Consider the following 16,266-nt stretch of genomic DNA (forward strand, 5'->3'; position numbering starts at 1 on the left):
GCCGGGAAACTTTATATTCATAATCATTTGTGATCAATAATCCAAAAAAATCTGTAAATCTTAATATCAAACATCCCACTCCATCATTCGACAAAATTCGTTTAAAACTTTTAACATATTCAAGCTACGAAAACAACGAATGATTTTAAGTAAATTGAAAGCTAATCTGTTTTATGTGACAACATTATTATTTAGCTACCGGGACCTCAATTTTCCGTCGACTCCCAAATATTTATGACCACTACCGAAACAGTCTTGCTTGTACTCACAATGTATTAACCTGTCACCCGGTTTTCATTGTTCATTATTACGTCTGCCTCTGTGTAACTGATAGTTTTGGAATGAATGAACCAATCATATCTTATTTCGAACCTTCGCCTCTTCTCGATAGAAAAAGCCTCATTAAATTTGTAATAGCAGCCCCATCAAACCTACTTGAACAACCCCAAATAAAAAATTGTAATACACTTAAGCTTTTGTTTTATCACCAGATAAAATATCGCGATCTAAAGTAAGAAGAATGCACGATATACTTGAATACCATTTTTTTTTCAACCATTATTGGTCAATGCTAAAGGTCAGGTTTACAAATTAGGACAAAGCAGTAATACGGCATCTTATCATATTTTTGAATCAACATACAAAATAACAGTAGCACGAAACTGTATTTATTTTTCTAACCAAAGTTTAAAAGTCATTAGGTGAAGAATAAAAATCCTTACTTTAACATGCTACCGTTTGCGTAATCATCATCTGTATCACTTATATTAGTAAAAGGTGATGTTTTTACCCATTACTCTGTCTGACAAGAAATTGTCTTATAAATTATTACTGTGCTTTATGTAATCCTAAATTTTCAAAAGATAACATGTTTATTTGGATGTATGCTTTATTATTAATAAGGTATTTAGATATGTCTATTTAATAATTGCTGAGAGACTTCATATAATTTTTTTGCCATTTGCTTGTTATTAGCTTGTTCATTCAGAAGATCAGTGTTGATAGCATTATTGCTATAAAAAGCACTTTTGACAATATCGGGAGAAACAGCACAGTATACATTTGTAGAAGCACCGACTTGGACATTTTTGTGGTTCGAGGCTTCTCTTAAAGCGGTCTTGTAATTTCTCATAGTAGAGAACATATTAAAGGTTGCAGAGATATCAAGATGACGTTTCAATTCAGTCTGAACACTTCCTGGATGAAGACTCACAACGGTAATATCTGAATTTTGGGAGTCGAATCTATCTTGAAGCTCCTTTGCATGTAAAATGTTTGCAAGCTTAGATTGACCATACATACCAAAGGGACTATACCCTTTTTCGCCATTTAAATTGTCAAAATCTATACCATCTTTAGATAAAAATTGACTGTTTCCACTAGATGAGACAATAACAACGCGAGAAGGTGTACTGGCCTTGAGTTTTGCTGTCAAAAGTTCCACGAGAAGAAAATGACCAAGATGATTAACTCCAAATTGTGTTTCAAATCCGTCCTTCGTCAATGATTTTGGACATGCCATAATACCTGCATTATTGATGAGAATGTTAAGAGGAATATTTAGGTCGAGAAATTCTTTGGCAAAAGTCTTGATAGAAGAAATGTCGGAAAGGTCTAGTTGCATGCCAACCAGATCAGCATCAGGAATAAGCGTCTTGATTGTTCTGATAGCACCTTCAGCTTTTTCGAGAGTTCGACAAGGTATGATGACTTTTGCCCCGACGGATGCCAAAACACGAGCAGTTTCTAAACCAATTCCAGTATTTGAACCAGTTATAATTACGACCTTGCCGTTTAAGTTGGTATTATAAAACTTGACAATATCTTCTGCAGTGGAGTTAGCTTTGATTTGTTCTATGTTGTTATTCATTTTTTAAATTGTATTGTTTGGAAAGAAAAAAATTGAAATGCTGTCTCTTTATTATATGAATTTGGCGAAAACCTATTCACCTATAATTGGAAGCATATTACGTATAATTGGAAAGTCTATTACATATAATTGGAAAGCCTATTACGTACATTAAAAAGCTGATACACTTGATTTCCTTTTTAGGACACTGCCACGTAATAAATTGGGAAATATTCGCTGCCAATTTTGTCACTTACGTATGCAGTAAACTTTTTCACGTGCAGTTTGGGCAGATTTTTCTTGTGTTAGAAAATAAGGGAATTGTTATTTTCACCCCTTATTCTCTTATTTTCACCCCCTCAATGTTTTTGGCCTATTATACACAAGAAATTTTGGGAAAATTGAGAACAGAAAATGTAAAAAAAGAGTAGAAATTAATCTTACGGGTATTTATAAATAGTGGTATATAAGGCTTTATCTTCATTGCTTATTTCAAATAGACAGATTCTTTTGTCTTTATTATTTATATACATAAAAAAAACGATTCATGTTTTACTGATTTACAATAAAGGGGCAGGCCGGCTTTCTGTTCTTAGAACTGCTTGTCACATCTTTGAAATACCTAAAGCCATTCCTTCAGAAGGAAGCTTTATGCAATAGCAGGTCTATGATACCCTTAGATGTTCTGGGACGCACTCGCGCTACACCGATGAAATTAGAGAGCTTATACCCTTGATCAGAAGGTCTGGGTTAACGTTTGAAGTTTTGTCGTATGTTTGCCTTCAAAGCATCAACATCCCCTAAAAGCTGACAATGTTGTCTGTACAGATGATGGATTGGCAGCAAGTCTTCACAGACCGCAACATACTGGCGAAATAGGGTAGCATATCTTGGCATAGTTATGGTACAAATTTTTATCATTGGATACAATCCATAATCAAGTAAACAAATAAAATAGACGATGGCTGTCAAACCTATACAGCAAGATTAGCCAAAAGTTCAGAAATCAGCTTTAGAAACAACTTCCCAACAACGTGAACACCAATAATCCCTTCGAAGTGATTAATGTCAATGGACTGCTTTAGAAACCACCCAATTCTGATGAGATCTAAAAGAGATGCGTGCATATCATCTTTGACATCGTCACCTGTTATTTTACCCACTTGCATTGGGCCGTTCCACACAACATTATGCAAGATCGTTCCTACAAAGTATGATCTTCTGACAGTGTTGTTAACTTTAACATCACACCTGTAAATAGCTTTCATTTATTAGCTCTTCGTATATCTAAGTTTCTTTAAGTAAAAGCTTACCAGGATAATTGCTTTCTTGAATCAGGACTTTCAAGCACATAAGCGGAAAGTGTGATTTTAAATGATAGATACAAATTTCTAACGCCAATCAATATGTCATCTACAGCGGTATTAACACTGTCTGAAGTCAGTAACATGATTGACTTGGACGCTTGTCTGGACATGATTTTTTTATCGCCATAATCCTACACAAGAGTCATAATTAGTATACTTATCCACTTATATATATCTGATGCTAATAAGCGTGTTATCATGACGAGGTAGTGTTATTAAATTTACTCTTGGTAACGCAACACATCTAGGGTGCTGATAAGAGAAAAATAAGGGGGGGGGGGGTTGCTACCCATCTCCCCCCTTATGGGTGAATAAAAACAATGCCAAGTTTTTGCTCGTTTGTGTATATCAAACCAGGCCAAAAAAGAAGACAATAACTATTTGGTTCAAACGCAATCGTTCAATTTTAAGTGCAAGCTCAAGCAGGTTGGTCTTTTGGATGAAGTAAGGCTTTAGAATAAGAGTTACATATGCATGCAATAGGGCACTTATCCGGATCCTTCAATAAGATGATAAATTTTCTATTGATACATTCTCCCCCTGCTTTAGCAGTATACCCATTTAATGATAGCAGATATATTTGATTTTTATGCGATTATTTATTCCGTCGCTGATTGAAATGTTTTCTAAGCGTGCACGAATAATTTTTAAAAATAGTGTATATCATCAATGTTTGACTGTAAACAATAATAAAAAGTTGAGCACAACAAACATGGTTATACTGTGCTACCTAAAAATTTCAATTGCATGTGTAATATGACATGTTTGTGAAACACATATTTACAGTTAATATACATATTGTATAAACAATTGTTATTCCGCTTGACGCACACTTCTCTAAATTTCTATATACCTTTACGGGCTGGGTGTTTAAGGTTGCAAATGTCATGATCATAAACCATCATGTACAAATATTGGACAAACTATTGATTAAAAGAGATTTTTAAAGTTGGTTGAGGTAAATACTTGTCATACCATTACAAAGTGTAAACAGATAAGAGCGTTTCTGTCCAAGCTGCACTGTTTGTTTATAGCGAAGCATTATGCTGTCCATTGTCCTTACTTTTTTACAATGTTTAAATGGAATATAGCCGACCTTTTAATGTGTTCTTTTACAAAACTTTACTTTATAAACATGATTAAGATATCATCTTTTCAATGGCCTTATCTATCAGTCTTCGTATTTAAAGTTTATCTACTGATAGATTGATCCCATTTATCGGCTCTCAAATGTATTGTGGCGGCTCTTTAGGGCATAGGATCTTTGGAGATTTTTTGTGAACAAATGATTACTGGCCTACAATTTCGTAGCCGGCGATTTTGATTTATTAGCACACCCTATCAATGTACGGTATAAGTATTGTACATACACAAGGCATTTGTTTGATGACTAACTAACCTTGTTTGTCCCACATACTAAAATATTTTCTCCTCAAAGAGGGATAAATATTTTCCGGGTTATTTTGTTTTGACTAAAGTCGATCTCTAAAAGCTAACTACCGTGTTTGGCAAAAGGTATTCGTTAATTAACAATTTATGTTCTATTTCGGATAAATGATCTACATATCATGCTGAAATAGATTATCTACATAATTCTGTACTCACACCACCGATAAAGTGGGTGGGAAAATTCAACATATTGGATAATGAGTAATATTTTATAATCTTATGTCAATCCGTCATATGCAAATATAATTAAAACTTTTTTAATTCCATTGTATTGATCGAACAATAGTATGCCATTGCGCAATTTAATACATCCTTGAACTCTTGCTTTCATTGGATTAAAGAAAAAAGATCATTTATTCTGTAAAGCTTGCGGGGTGACTGTCACACCCCAAACGGGGCTTTAATTATCTTAAAACTGGCATTTTCTTAAACTTTTTTTTTGTCTCCATCTTTTTTTTTTTTTTTATCTCGTCAATTTTCTTATCATGTCTCCTTCAACAGCGACTGAGACTTCGCCACTATTACAGAAATTCAATACACCGGACGATCAGGTCACCATTTTGGATGATGATATTAATGGAAATATCTCCGTTATTACAACCGAATGTTCTTCGTTGAAGGATGATGATACCGAGGCGGCTTTGTTAAAAAGAAGATTGAATGGCTCGCCTTTGATGGTTCTTTTGATTGGGTAAGAAAATTTAAGATTTCTGATGTATAGTATTTAACATATAATCTAGTTTATGGGTTGGTGTTGGATTATCATCTCTTGATGCCTCAATTGTTGCCACCATCTTTCCCCAAATCGGCACTGAGTTTAAAAGGTGAGAGGGGATTGTTTACCATTCATGGGTAGATCAAACTAACATAACTTAAATAGATCCAATGAGATTATCTGGATCGCTACTTCTTATATGCTCAGTTATACTGCCCTTCAACCTTTATGTAAGATATCTTTATAGTGCGTTGCTGATCTATTTTCATTTTTAACAATATTGTTTGTAATCTGCAGATGGACGTATTTCTGATGCATTTGGTAGAAAAACTGCATATTTAGGAGCAACTATTATTTTCTTTGTTGGTTCAGCTTTGTGTGGTGCATCCAACAGTTTATGGACGTTGGTTATTTCAAGAGCAATTGCAGGTATTGGTGGCGGAGGTATGAACACTATGTCAGCTGTTATCACAAGTGATTTTGTCTCATTGCGTCAAAGAGGAAAATTCCAGGGGTATGCAAATATTGCATACGGCGTACGTATATGTTTATTGGATTTATAAATATTGTATTAATTGATGGTAAAATGTAGCTTGGTTCTGTAATCGGTGCTCCCTTGGGTGGTATCATTACTGACAGTATTGGATGGCGTTTCTGTTTTTACATCAACTTACCTCTTTTGCTCGTTTCGCTTTACGTCGCATTTTTCATCATCACCAACTACAACTTAGAAGAACAAGAGGTACAAACAACTACACTTGAAAGATTTAAGCAAATCGATTACTTGGGTTCCGCCACTGTAGTTTCCTCTGTAATTTGTTTCTTGTTGGCTACATCAATGGGCGGTAACTCTCATGAATGGAGTGATCCTTTGATCAGTGGATTACTCGTTTCTTCTGTCATATTGGCCGTGGTGTTCTGCTATGTCGAGGCAAATATTGCTCTTAACCCTTTAATGCCTTGGGACATCATCTCGAGTCGTACCCCTTTCGCTTGTTCTTTGACCAATTTCTTTATTGTCATGTGCTCTTTTGCTCTTACATATACCACACCTATCTATTTCCAAGGTGTTCTGGGCTATAGCTCATCTCAATCCGGTTTGTTTTTCTTACCAAAGGTCTTTGCTATGTCTGTTGGTTCTCTTGCTGCTGGATTCTGGATGGCTAGAACTGGTGAATATACCAAGTTCATGACAGTCTCTAGTTTGATTGCGTTGGCTTCTATGATCGGAACAAGTTTGTGGACTACCGATACCTCGTTTACGTTCTTGATTATCTGTCTTGTGCTTGATGGTTATTCTGCTGGTTCAATTATTACCACCGCTCTTGTCTCCATGCTTTCCTGTGTCGGTAGCTCAGGTAATACAAAATACAGTGTAACATGAACTCAATTTTATTAATCAATGTTACAGAAATGGCGACCATTACTTCAATTTCATATCTCTTCCGCTCTGCAGGTGGTGTTATTGGTATTTCTGCCACATCTGCTATCTTCCAAGGTGTCGTAAAGAAAGTTTTGACAGAGAGGATTACAGGCCCTGATGCCGAAAGTGTAAATATAGAAAGAAAAGGATCTGTTCTACTCCCGGAGACTTTATTAACACTTGCTTTTTTTTTTTTTTACTATAGATTATCGAAATTGCGCGTAAATCGATGACAGAAGTCCGAACTCTTCTTCCTCCCGATGCACTCGCTATTGTGCTTGAGACCTATGAAATCGCTGTTCGTTATTCTTTCTACTATTGTATCTTCATTGCTACACTTTGTGTCTGTTCCACTTTGTTCATCCAACAATTTAACTTGCACACTAAAGTCAAGTAAACTTTTTGTTGCTTGCAAAAATTATTCAGCTGGACTCTTTAATAAATACTCCCTTGTGTACATTAATTACCTTTAAACAATAAAATATGAATACGAACTCTTGAATCGACTGATTGTAGCTAAAAGTCCTGTTCCGTCTAGGACCAGAATAGCCGGAATCACAATTGCCATGGATAGATGAAAATGATACTAATGGCTATAGCCGTTCCACAATCTCTAAAATGTGTGAAAAACTGACCCTCCTGTGAAGCTGCAGTGTCAAGTTTTATTCATGGTAGCCTTATCAACATTATTATTATGTAGTTTTCAATTCCTGTGATCTCACTGTAGTTTTTGTATGTCACTAGCAGATAAATTATGTAACCAGACCCTTTATCCCTTCTTGTAAGCTAGATAACACATTGTCTATTGCTAAGATTAGGAATTCTTCCATCTACTTCAATATGGATCATTACTTTAGGTAAGCCTCTTACCTAGCTTGAATCAAACAAGACTTGTTTTTTAAAAGAAAATGGGCATTGCTCAATTACGAGCACGAATCAGCTTCAGCATAAAATATGACGTAAAATTATAGTAGGTATAAATCCGTTAAACGGAATTAAGAATGGGAGTACTTGATCGGTTTAACATGTTTAAAAGATACTGAGGTTACACATCCTCTGAGATTGGACTTAAGGTTAGATCTCAGACTGAATGTTATGTACCTTTGCCGTCAAACTTTAAGACTATTATTAACAAAGGTCTTTATTGGAACATGGTTTAAAGTAGAAAAAGTTAAACAATCATAACATATATTCTATAGGAGTACACATAACAAAACTTTTACACTGTATGATTTAAATAGTCATAGTTGTAAGGCATGGAATTATGCACTCTTTTTATTTAGAAAACACTTAGACTTGATTGTAAGCCAGCACATTGTTATTGGGACTTGAGCTTTTTGATGATACGAAATGAACCGAATCTTTTGTTGCTATGGAGCGAATGTCATCGTATAATTCCTGAGCAGATGAGTAATAATTTTTACTCATCAAATTAGCAGCAATACCAGCAACGTGTGGACTGGCCATACTTGTACCGTCCATCGATTTTGATGAATCTATACCACCGATATAAGTGCTCACAATATTAGACCCTGGTGCATAAATATCAACACATGAGCCAACATTGGAGTAACCCGGAACCACATCATTTATATCGATAGCACCAACAGCAAAAACATTTTCATTTGATGAAGGAGAGTAGAAGCAGGCGTCTGTACCAGCATTACCTGCAGCAGCAAACACTGGAACATTATACTTGAGTACCAGAGAATCAATAGCATCGTCCAACAATCTTGATTTAGGGCCACTGAGAGATAAATTAACTAAACTCTTACCGGGAGTTGCTGTCTGAATGACATGCACAATACCCTTCAATAGGCCAGACGTCGAGCCATCACCCACTTTGTTGAGAATTTTAACGGATCGGATGTTTGCACCCTTTGCAACACCATATTCAGTACCAGCAATTTTTCCAGAGACATGTGTACCTAATTAAAAACATTAAGAAACTGCTTTAAACAGTAAGTAGTATCAATACTTACCATGTCCTCCCATGTCCATATTATCCTCGTTTGCGACCATATTAGCAGAATGCGAAGCACGCCCATCGAAATCTAAATGATCGGCATAAACGCCAGTGTCCAGCACAAAAACATCTACTCCAGCCCTAATTAGATAAAACCGTTAGATCATCAGTCGATGAGAGAAACAGCGTATGATTACCCAGCCATTGTATCGAAAGCGTATTCCTCCAAAATACCTCTTTCACGCCGATTGATTCTAGCTAGACCCCAATTGGCAGGTCTTGAAGTTCTCAAGGTTCCAATGCTTTCTTTTTGATAGACATTTTCTTCCTCTAGCTGAGGTCGAACGAGCGTGCTTTTGAATATTTGGTTTTCTTCAACATAGTCTACGGATGCCTGTCCATGCAAGTACTCTAAAAATGCATGATCAGAAAATACGCCAGCTACAGCTACAAAATCTGGTCCAATATCGATATGATCCAATGACATTTCTTTTTCTACTGCAGCAGCAGAAAACCAGTCATTCAGTTGAGATCCTTTACGAACTGAGCTTAGATAGTCTCGATGATGAGTTAAAAGCATGTTATTGGCTGTATCAAATGAAATTGGGGGTTGAAAGAATGATTATTTGTAAATTTTATTTTATCAGAAAAAAAAAAAAAGAAGTTGTACCTGCTGTCCGGTTGACTGACGTTTTAAATTTAATTATATGCGTAGGGTCATTATTCTCTAGCTGTCCGAATGCAAGTGCAATGAAAGCGGAAATGGCACCAAGCCGCAAGATAGTGTACATATTTCAAGATAAATAGTGCACTTTCATCAATTCGATTTTTGTTAATTATCGTTCATTATATATGAGAAGAGGATATTCCGATGTTTGTTTGTTCCCTGCTTGAATTCCTAGCGTAAATACTTTTTTTCTTGGGGCTTCTCGTTTGTTTGTGAGGTTCCACTCTATTTTAAGGGCCGATGTGATTATGTATGCAAACGAAACATGGGTTCATTTGCATTGTTGAGAAAGGGATGAAGGGTCCAATATGTTTAAATTTGGTCCAATCAGACACACCATTTGCTGTATTGTAGAAAACTGACATTCAATCCTTTTTTATTTATTTCTCTATATAAGTCGTATATTTACCTTTTTTTTTTTTTTCTAATTTTTTTATTTTTTTTTTTTAAAAAAAAATGATCGATAAAATAAACAAACAAATGAATTACTACTCTCCAAAAAGCCCACAAAATATATCAGACACAAATGAAGTTGACGAGCGTTGGGACGGAGATCTAGGCTACTTTCCGCATGATCAATCAATTAAAGACAACAAGCTGGAGTCCAGATTTCAAAATATGAATATATCAAGAGAGGTATGTCATTATCTTTCCTTTTTTTTTTTCTGTTTTTTTTGACACTAGGATGATTATTAACGTTTGTTAGATTTCACCTCCTCTCACTAGCACAAAAAAAGGCATTAACGAACTTGATTCTGGATTCTTCAAGGAAGATATGGAACAAAATAATTATTTCCCTTCATTTAAATCGCCAGTCATAGTGAATGATACACCACCTGATGAATGCGATTATTTAACTACTCGAGATGCCATTCATGATAATCCTAAACCCATCAGGAGACGAAACGCAGAAGATGAACAAGACTTTTCTATCACTTCACTTAAGGATCTATCATCGTCCGATTCGCTCCCGTTGGAAAACCAGAGTAAATATGATTATAGTCCTCCCCCTAGCCTTATGGCCTACCACTCAGGCCTTGTTCAACGTTATATAGAAAGTATTCTTCGACTGACTGATGAGCCAATTAAAATCAATGCGCTTCCAAAGGCTTACCAAACATACATAGACATCGTTAGAAAATCTTGCTATCCAAACTTACCAAATTCAATGTAATAATATACCCTAAATCCTATTAATAAATTAATATTTCGATAAATCTTTTTATGATATAATTTCAAATCAGTTTTTTTTTTTTATTGTCCTTTGTTCCTCGTTTTTGAATGAGTGTCAATCTTGACTAGTGCTCACTCAAAGTAGGACAGAAATGGTGGCTACAAAATGGCCATATAATGCAAATTTGTCCTGAGTGTCGTCAATGATACTAAAAACAGACATAATTGACAAGTGTAGACAAAGATTGATTTATATTAAGACCAACATCTTAAACCCAAAAATAGATACTTCTATTTTATTTTGAATGCAATGAATTAAGTTTATTTACAGAAACCAAATATAATAAGGGGAGCTAACACCAAGTATGTTTAATAATAACATATTTGCATAATTTCGTTACAAGTACTGCATACATTTGTATAATTTAAATTTGAAAGTTTGTCTAAAGCTTTAAAGCTTTAAAATATATAAACTAAATATACTATTTTATTATGTCTCCAGCCCAATCTAATTCAATAAAATAACGATAACAGAAGCTACATGATAGAAGACACATTGATTATACCATGGGCTGTTGTTCGGTTAATACTCTTATACAAATTCGACTACATAGGCCATTATGGCTAAATGTCATTTTAATATACCTCATTTCTTAGGCATTGTAAAACATTTCTGTTGGATCGTTAATTCCCGTCCTGTTATTGATTTTATATAGTCCATGGCTTAAAAAAACTAATGCCAAAGGTGTACATTGATAAAGACATTCTTTACACCGGCGTGTGGTCACTCCGTCCAAAATCCATTGGCCCAGACCTTGGGTTGACATGGCATTGGGCTTGTGTCAGTGAGTTTCGTTGTTTAAACTCACCTTTCCCCCATTAATAGCTCTGTTTTTTTCCAGAAAAAAAGTGTCCGTCAATAATCCAAAGAGAAGGTTATTGACTTACATTTAAGACTACTAATAAACATAAATGCCAATTTGGGATAAAAATGAGTATTAAATCTAGTGAGTCCATTTATTGTAAGCTTTCAAGTAATGGATCAGTAAATTTTTATGATGAGTAATAAGACCTAAACAGATTATTAAAATTTACTAGATTATTCGGTAGATGTTTTTCCAATAAAGTAACCAAAGACAATAACATTATTTTGGAAGCTGTGTCTTCTTGAACCATATTTGTAATATTAGTGTTTGACTAATTGCTATTGCTTGATTGGCGGGTGCACTGGATGAAACACTATTTATGAAACAAAAAACTTTAAGGATTTCGAACTTGACACTAATAAGCTTTTTATGGATCGCTCAACGGCCCTGTGTTTCTGCGCCTCTTTTGATGAGAAGATAACAAGGACATATTATCTCCTGTAAGGGACTCCATGCTTTGTACAAAAATAAAGCAAGGTAAGACAGGTAATCCCGACTATAACGTTTTTGTTGCATTCCACCAAAAATAAGCTTAGAACAGGACTTCTTAAGGGCAAGTAAGTACCTATGACTTATTTACCCCTCTACTTAAATTGATGATGGACTAAGACACTGTGTCTGGACTAAATTAAGCTGTACAATTAGATATTTTTTGCTTGGGGATAGAGGGCGCTTCTGTTTACACCGAGAGTTATGTGTAGTAGTACGCCGCCTTTTTATGCAGGTGTTGCCGGGAGGAGTCTCGTACAAGTACCTTCTATTTAAAATTAGTCTGTTGGAGATTCCCCGTTCAGAGAATAAAAAAAAAAAAAAGAGCCTTCGGTCCCCTTGTTATGATTATACGCGACCTTCTTTATATAAACAATTTAGTATTTCAACCGAATCAAAGGGAAAACTGTATGATGTCAGTATACTTTCTGTGCCTCCCCTCTCTAAGACAATACGTAAAAGATGACAGCCTTAAGAGAAAAGAAGAGAGTAAAGGAAGTTTTAGGATTCTGCGAGTTTTATAATCGAAACAAAATTAAGGGCGTTATTTTTTTCATCTAATTGTCGAGTTATTGAATGTTTGCAAACAGCATAATTAAACCACATCTTTGGTTATTAGATAATATATATCCTCCTACTTCTAAATTAAATTTCTGTTGCGAAAAACTATGCTGTACCACAATTAAACTATATGCAATCGTTCAAACCAACAACCAATGCAAATTGGACGTAATCAATGTCCTTTATGATTGGTCGGATTGAAACTCCCACATTCAATCAACTCACAATTATCCAAAACTCAATGTGATTGCGCAGCGAGTAACAGCACTTTTATCACTTGCAATTGAGCCATAATATAATTGTGCTGGACGTAAAGATGGAAAATACTTGGGAGTTTTTATCATTCGTGTGTGTATGTTAGGCAATCGATTCAAAACACCTAGATATAGCTTTGAATCCATAAACATGATTCTAGTACGACTGTGCTGAGAATAAAATAACAATCTGACATACAGTGTTTACACTTCAAATTCAGACAACATCAGTTTTTTTTCAGACAAATAAAAATTCACTTTCAAACATTTGCTTACCTTTTTCAGACGATATAAAAATGGAAATTCAGATTTAGTGTTAGACTTTTTTTTTTTTTTTTTTTTTTTTTTTTACCTGTAGGTATCTTTAAGCCATCGCCGGTGAGGGCGTGGCAACCACATTGTAGGTGGCGCTTTGTCTTTTAAAGACATCGGGTCGGCCATCACCTCTCCAAATTGAGGTGGCAATGGTGTACATGTTTTTCGTAGCCATAACGTCACGATTCCAACGAATATTACATTTTTTGCAGAAGAATATTTGATGGATTGATCGGTTGTCCGTTCCACATTTATACTTTAAGTTTTCTAGACTACTTTCTAGGCAGTTATTGCAGTTCTAAGAAAGAAATGACATTGTATTAGTAATTACATGTTATAGACACGTATATCTTTCACCTTTGATGTTTTATATTCATCTATGTCAAGTAGCAATAACTCTCCAAGTTTTTCCCGCAGCTTCAACTGTCTGTATATCATTTCAGAGACGCCATGCCTAATCCCACTGATCTTTACGTGACTTTTATTCTTCAGACCGTCCCCAAAAATTATCAATGGCATTTTACTTTTGTCACCCTCCTCAAATTTCTCTTTGTGGCTTCTTTTTTTTTTAAAAAAGAAAAAAAAATATTAGAAGAGGAACAACATCCATGGATATGTGAGTGATACCTGGATGCGCTTTTTCTTTGTCTTGATCCGGCTTGAGGGGTGTTGCTTTGATACTTTGCAGCTGTCTTGCTTCTTTTTCTCTTGTTTTTTCTTGTTTTCTTCCGTCGTCCTTTATTGTACTTCTTTGATCCGTTAATTAGGATATTTACAGCATCCTGGAGGGCACGCTGTTTTCCAATGTAATTACACCATTTGACTCTTGCTGTCTGAAAATTGTAAAAACTAAATAGTGTGTCCTATGTTGCATCATGTATTTCACATGCGTAATATATTTATCTGCAACTGCTGACTTTACAGAAGGTATGTTTGTCTCGATTGTTTGCACTCCTTGTTCTTTCTTCCTGTCTTGCTCCAACTTCATACGATTGGCACTTCCATTCATGTTGTAATATTCGGCAGATGAAAGCCGCCTAACATCCGTGTTACCATGAAATGACACAAAAGCATCTTTCCTGTTGGGATCTACTGTGCAAGGTCTAAAATAACGATCGATTTCTTCACTATTGAAATCTTGCAGCTCCAAAGCAGTTTCATTCACAGGAGATTCTGCGTATCTCTTTCGGCAAAAAGAAATCCTACAAGTGTACCCATCTGTGTACAGGCTATTAATAAACATCCTTCCTTTTCGTTGAGGTAAATTTTTTAATTTTTCAAAGCTATACAAGTTGAAAATTAGCAGGTTTATTTGTTGCTAAAAGCGTATGTACCTACGTATTTATGTTTATTTTAGCAAAATTAAAACGGGAAAAAAAATATCTTTGGGTGTATTCAAAAACTGTTTCTTCCTCTAACCGTTCCATTGAAGCCGTCGGAAACAGACCAGTCAAATTTTGGCTATCTATTTTAACGAAACGCCAATGCAAGCCAGGGTTCGGGAATAGACTGAAGAGACGAGGCGGCTGGAAATCTCTTTTTACGCCGTTGTTGTCGTTTCTGTTTTTTTTTACTTTCTTCTTTTTTCTTGGTCTTTTATTTACTTGATCGATCTCGTCTGATTGTTCTTGTGAGATGATTTCCAATTGAGAGACAGGAACAGGTAGCGGTGCTTCCACAATTAAGGACTCATATTTCTCCAGAATGTGCTTAAGTACTGGCATAATGCTGAATGGGGCATTATTTAGAGTTGCCTTTGTCACAGGAAATGCTGGTATACGATTCTTGATCTCCAATATCAATGGGTTTAAAAACGTACAAATGTTTTCTTGCTCTTCGCTGTTCAAAGAAGTGGAAATATTGTCAGAATTGATGGCTCCCAGTCCTGGAGAAAATAGTACATTGAGCACATGTTCGTATACTATATGTTTTACTATGGGCATTTTTATGTCCTTTTAAAAAAATAATAATTGATGTCAAGTTTTTAATATATATATTTAACAAGGCTTTACACTTACATGAAATGCTTGACGGATCATGTATATAAAGTAGTTTGCAATAATATTTTCAAAGTTCTCTATATAATAGTTGTTATAACAAGTAGCTATAGATTCACAAGCGGATGAAACCACTTGGCCGTAAAGAGTTAAATTTCCTTTATCAACTGTCAAGTTGACGCCTTCAACACCGTTAAGCTCATCCCATACTTCGGCGAGGTGGGGAATAAGTGGATATTGTGATTGAAAATTTTGAACTGATAAATTTTGGTACACCACTCTACATACGCTATACCAAAAGTTTTGTTTCAATAGTTCATTAGGCAAACTGTTTGGATGTTTCAAAATATAAAAGTTGACAAAAAGCTGAGCGTTGTAGGTAACTTTTCGCAAAAACATTGAAAGACTTTTGATTTTTTCAACCGCAGTGTTATTCGCATTCTCCTCTACTGAAGACATGAATGACTTGAGAGGTATGGAGACTGTATATCTTTGATTTTGAGAACCCAGATTTTGTTGAATCAATTCTTTTACTGTATAATTATAATTCAGGCATTCTCTGGACCTAGCAGATGCATGGCCATTTTGACCGCAGGACTTACATACTAGACTTGATGTATTTGGGACAACATTTCTAGCTCTTTTCGCATCACTTTTTGCCCTTTTCTCTTCTGGGGTATCTTTTCTTTTTACACCTTTGGGAAGATTTAGTTATTACAACACATTGAAGAAAGCTTTTATATTACCTTTCTTTCTTTTACTTGGTTTGTTAATGGTTTCACTAGCAGTTTCCTGTTGTTGGCTTTCATATTTTTTCAACTTTTTCGTCTGTATAAAAGCTTCAATTTCAGGATAAATTGGTGTACGCATCCCGTTTTAGATATTAGAAAGAAAAGGACATAATTGTTGTTTAAATCGACATCAGGCTGATATATATATATTGGATGTGACCGCTGCTTATTATTAATTTAGCAAAGTATTTGTACAAACCAAAGTTATTATTTTTTATATCAGATTGTATCTATATGCCATGAAGTGAGGTTATTTGTAGTAGG

The 16,266-nt window shown here is 35.2% G+C and overlaps 6 protein-coding genes across 6 annotated transcripts; 2 read left to right on the top strand and 4 right to left on the bottom strand.

The window, feature by feature from the left end:
- Positions 1-692: 692 nt before the first annotated feature.
- On the bottom strand, positions 693-2,362 carry EV154DRAFT_179900 (uncharacterized protein). Its single transcript, XM_051594232.1, has 2 exons — positions 2,020-2,362; positions 693-1,950 (listed from the first exon to the last, which is right to left on the bottom strand). The coding sequence occupies exon 2, from the start codon at positions 1,868-1,870 to the stop codon at positions 908-910; it is 963 nt and encodes a 320-aa protein (XP_051459252.1). The 5' UTR covers positions 1,871-1,950; positions 2,020-2,362; the 3' UTR covers positions 693-907.
- A 461-nt stretch (positions 2,363-2,823) lies between these two features.
- On the bottom strand, positions 2,824-3,326 carry EV154DRAFT_479927 (uncharacterized protein; the record flags this gene model as incomplete). Its single annotated transcript, XM_051598298.1, has 2 exons — positions 2,824-3,100; positions 3,163-3,326. The coding sequence occupies 2 exons, from the start codon at positions 3,324-3,326 to the stop codon at positions 2,824-2,826; spliced, it is 441 nt and encodes a 146-aa protein (XP_051459253.1).
- A 1,789-nt stretch (positions 3,327-5,115) lies between these two features.
- EV154DRAFT_503719 (major facilitator superfamily domain-containing protein) lies at positions 5,116-7,321 on the top strand. Its single transcript, XM_051600947.1, has 7 exons — positions 5,116-5,356; positions 5,406-5,489; positions 5,546-5,610; positions 5,678-5,916; positions 5,973-6,738; positions 6,792-6,931; positions 7,009-7,321. The coding sequence occupies exons 1-7, from the start codon at positions 5,151-5,153 to the stop codon at positions 7,198-7,200; spliced, it is 1,692 nt and encodes a 563-aa protein (XP_051459254.1). The 5' UTR covers positions 5,116-5,150; the 3' UTR covers positions 7,201-7,321.
- Positions 7,322-8,093: 772 nt separating this feature from the next.
- On the bottom strand, positions 8,094-9,349 carry EV154DRAFT_537311 (peptidase S8/S53 domain-containing protein; the record flags this gene model as incomplete). The annotated part of the gene is made up of 3 exons (XM_051604199.1): positions 8,094-8,731; positions 8,786-8,910; positions 8,967-9,349. The coding sequence occupies 3 exons, from the start codon at positions 9,347-9,349 to the stop codon at positions 8,094-8,096; spliced, it is 1,146 nt and encodes a 381-aa protein (XP_051459255.1).
- A 627-nt stretch (positions 9,350-9,976) lies between these two features.
- Positions 9,977-10,670, top strand: EV154DRAFT_479930 (uncharacterized protein; the record flags this gene model as incomplete). The annotated part of the gene is made up of 2 exons (XM_051598299.1): positions 9,977-10,132; positions 10,203-10,670. The coding sequence occupies 2 exons, from the start codon at positions 9,977-9,979 to the stop codon at positions 10,668-10,670; spliced, it is 624 nt and encodes a 207-aa protein (XP_051459256.1).
- A 3,053-nt stretch (positions 10,671-13,723) lies between these two features.
- EV154DRAFT_537312 (uncharacterized protein) lies at positions 13,724-16,081 on the bottom strand (the record flags this gene model as incomplete). Its single annotated transcript, XM_051604200.1, has 6 exons — positions 13,724-13,760; positions 13,896-14,077; positions 14,101-14,341; positions 14,553-15,166; positions 15,233-15,489; positions 15,973-16,081. The coding sequence occupies 6 exons, from the start codon at positions 16,079-16,081 to the stop codon at positions 13,724-13,726; spliced, it is 1,440 nt and encodes a 479-aa protein (XP_051459257.1).
- Positions 16,082-16,266: the final 185 nt, after the last annotated feature.

This window comes from Mucor mucedo (assembly GCF_025094135.1).
Source record: "Mucor mucedo strain NRRL 3635 chromosome Unknown EV154scaffold_30, whole genome shotgun sequence".
Taxonomy (NCBI): Eukaryota; Fungi; Mucoromycota; class Mucoromycetes; order Mucorales; family Mucoraceae; genus Mucor; species Mucor mucedo.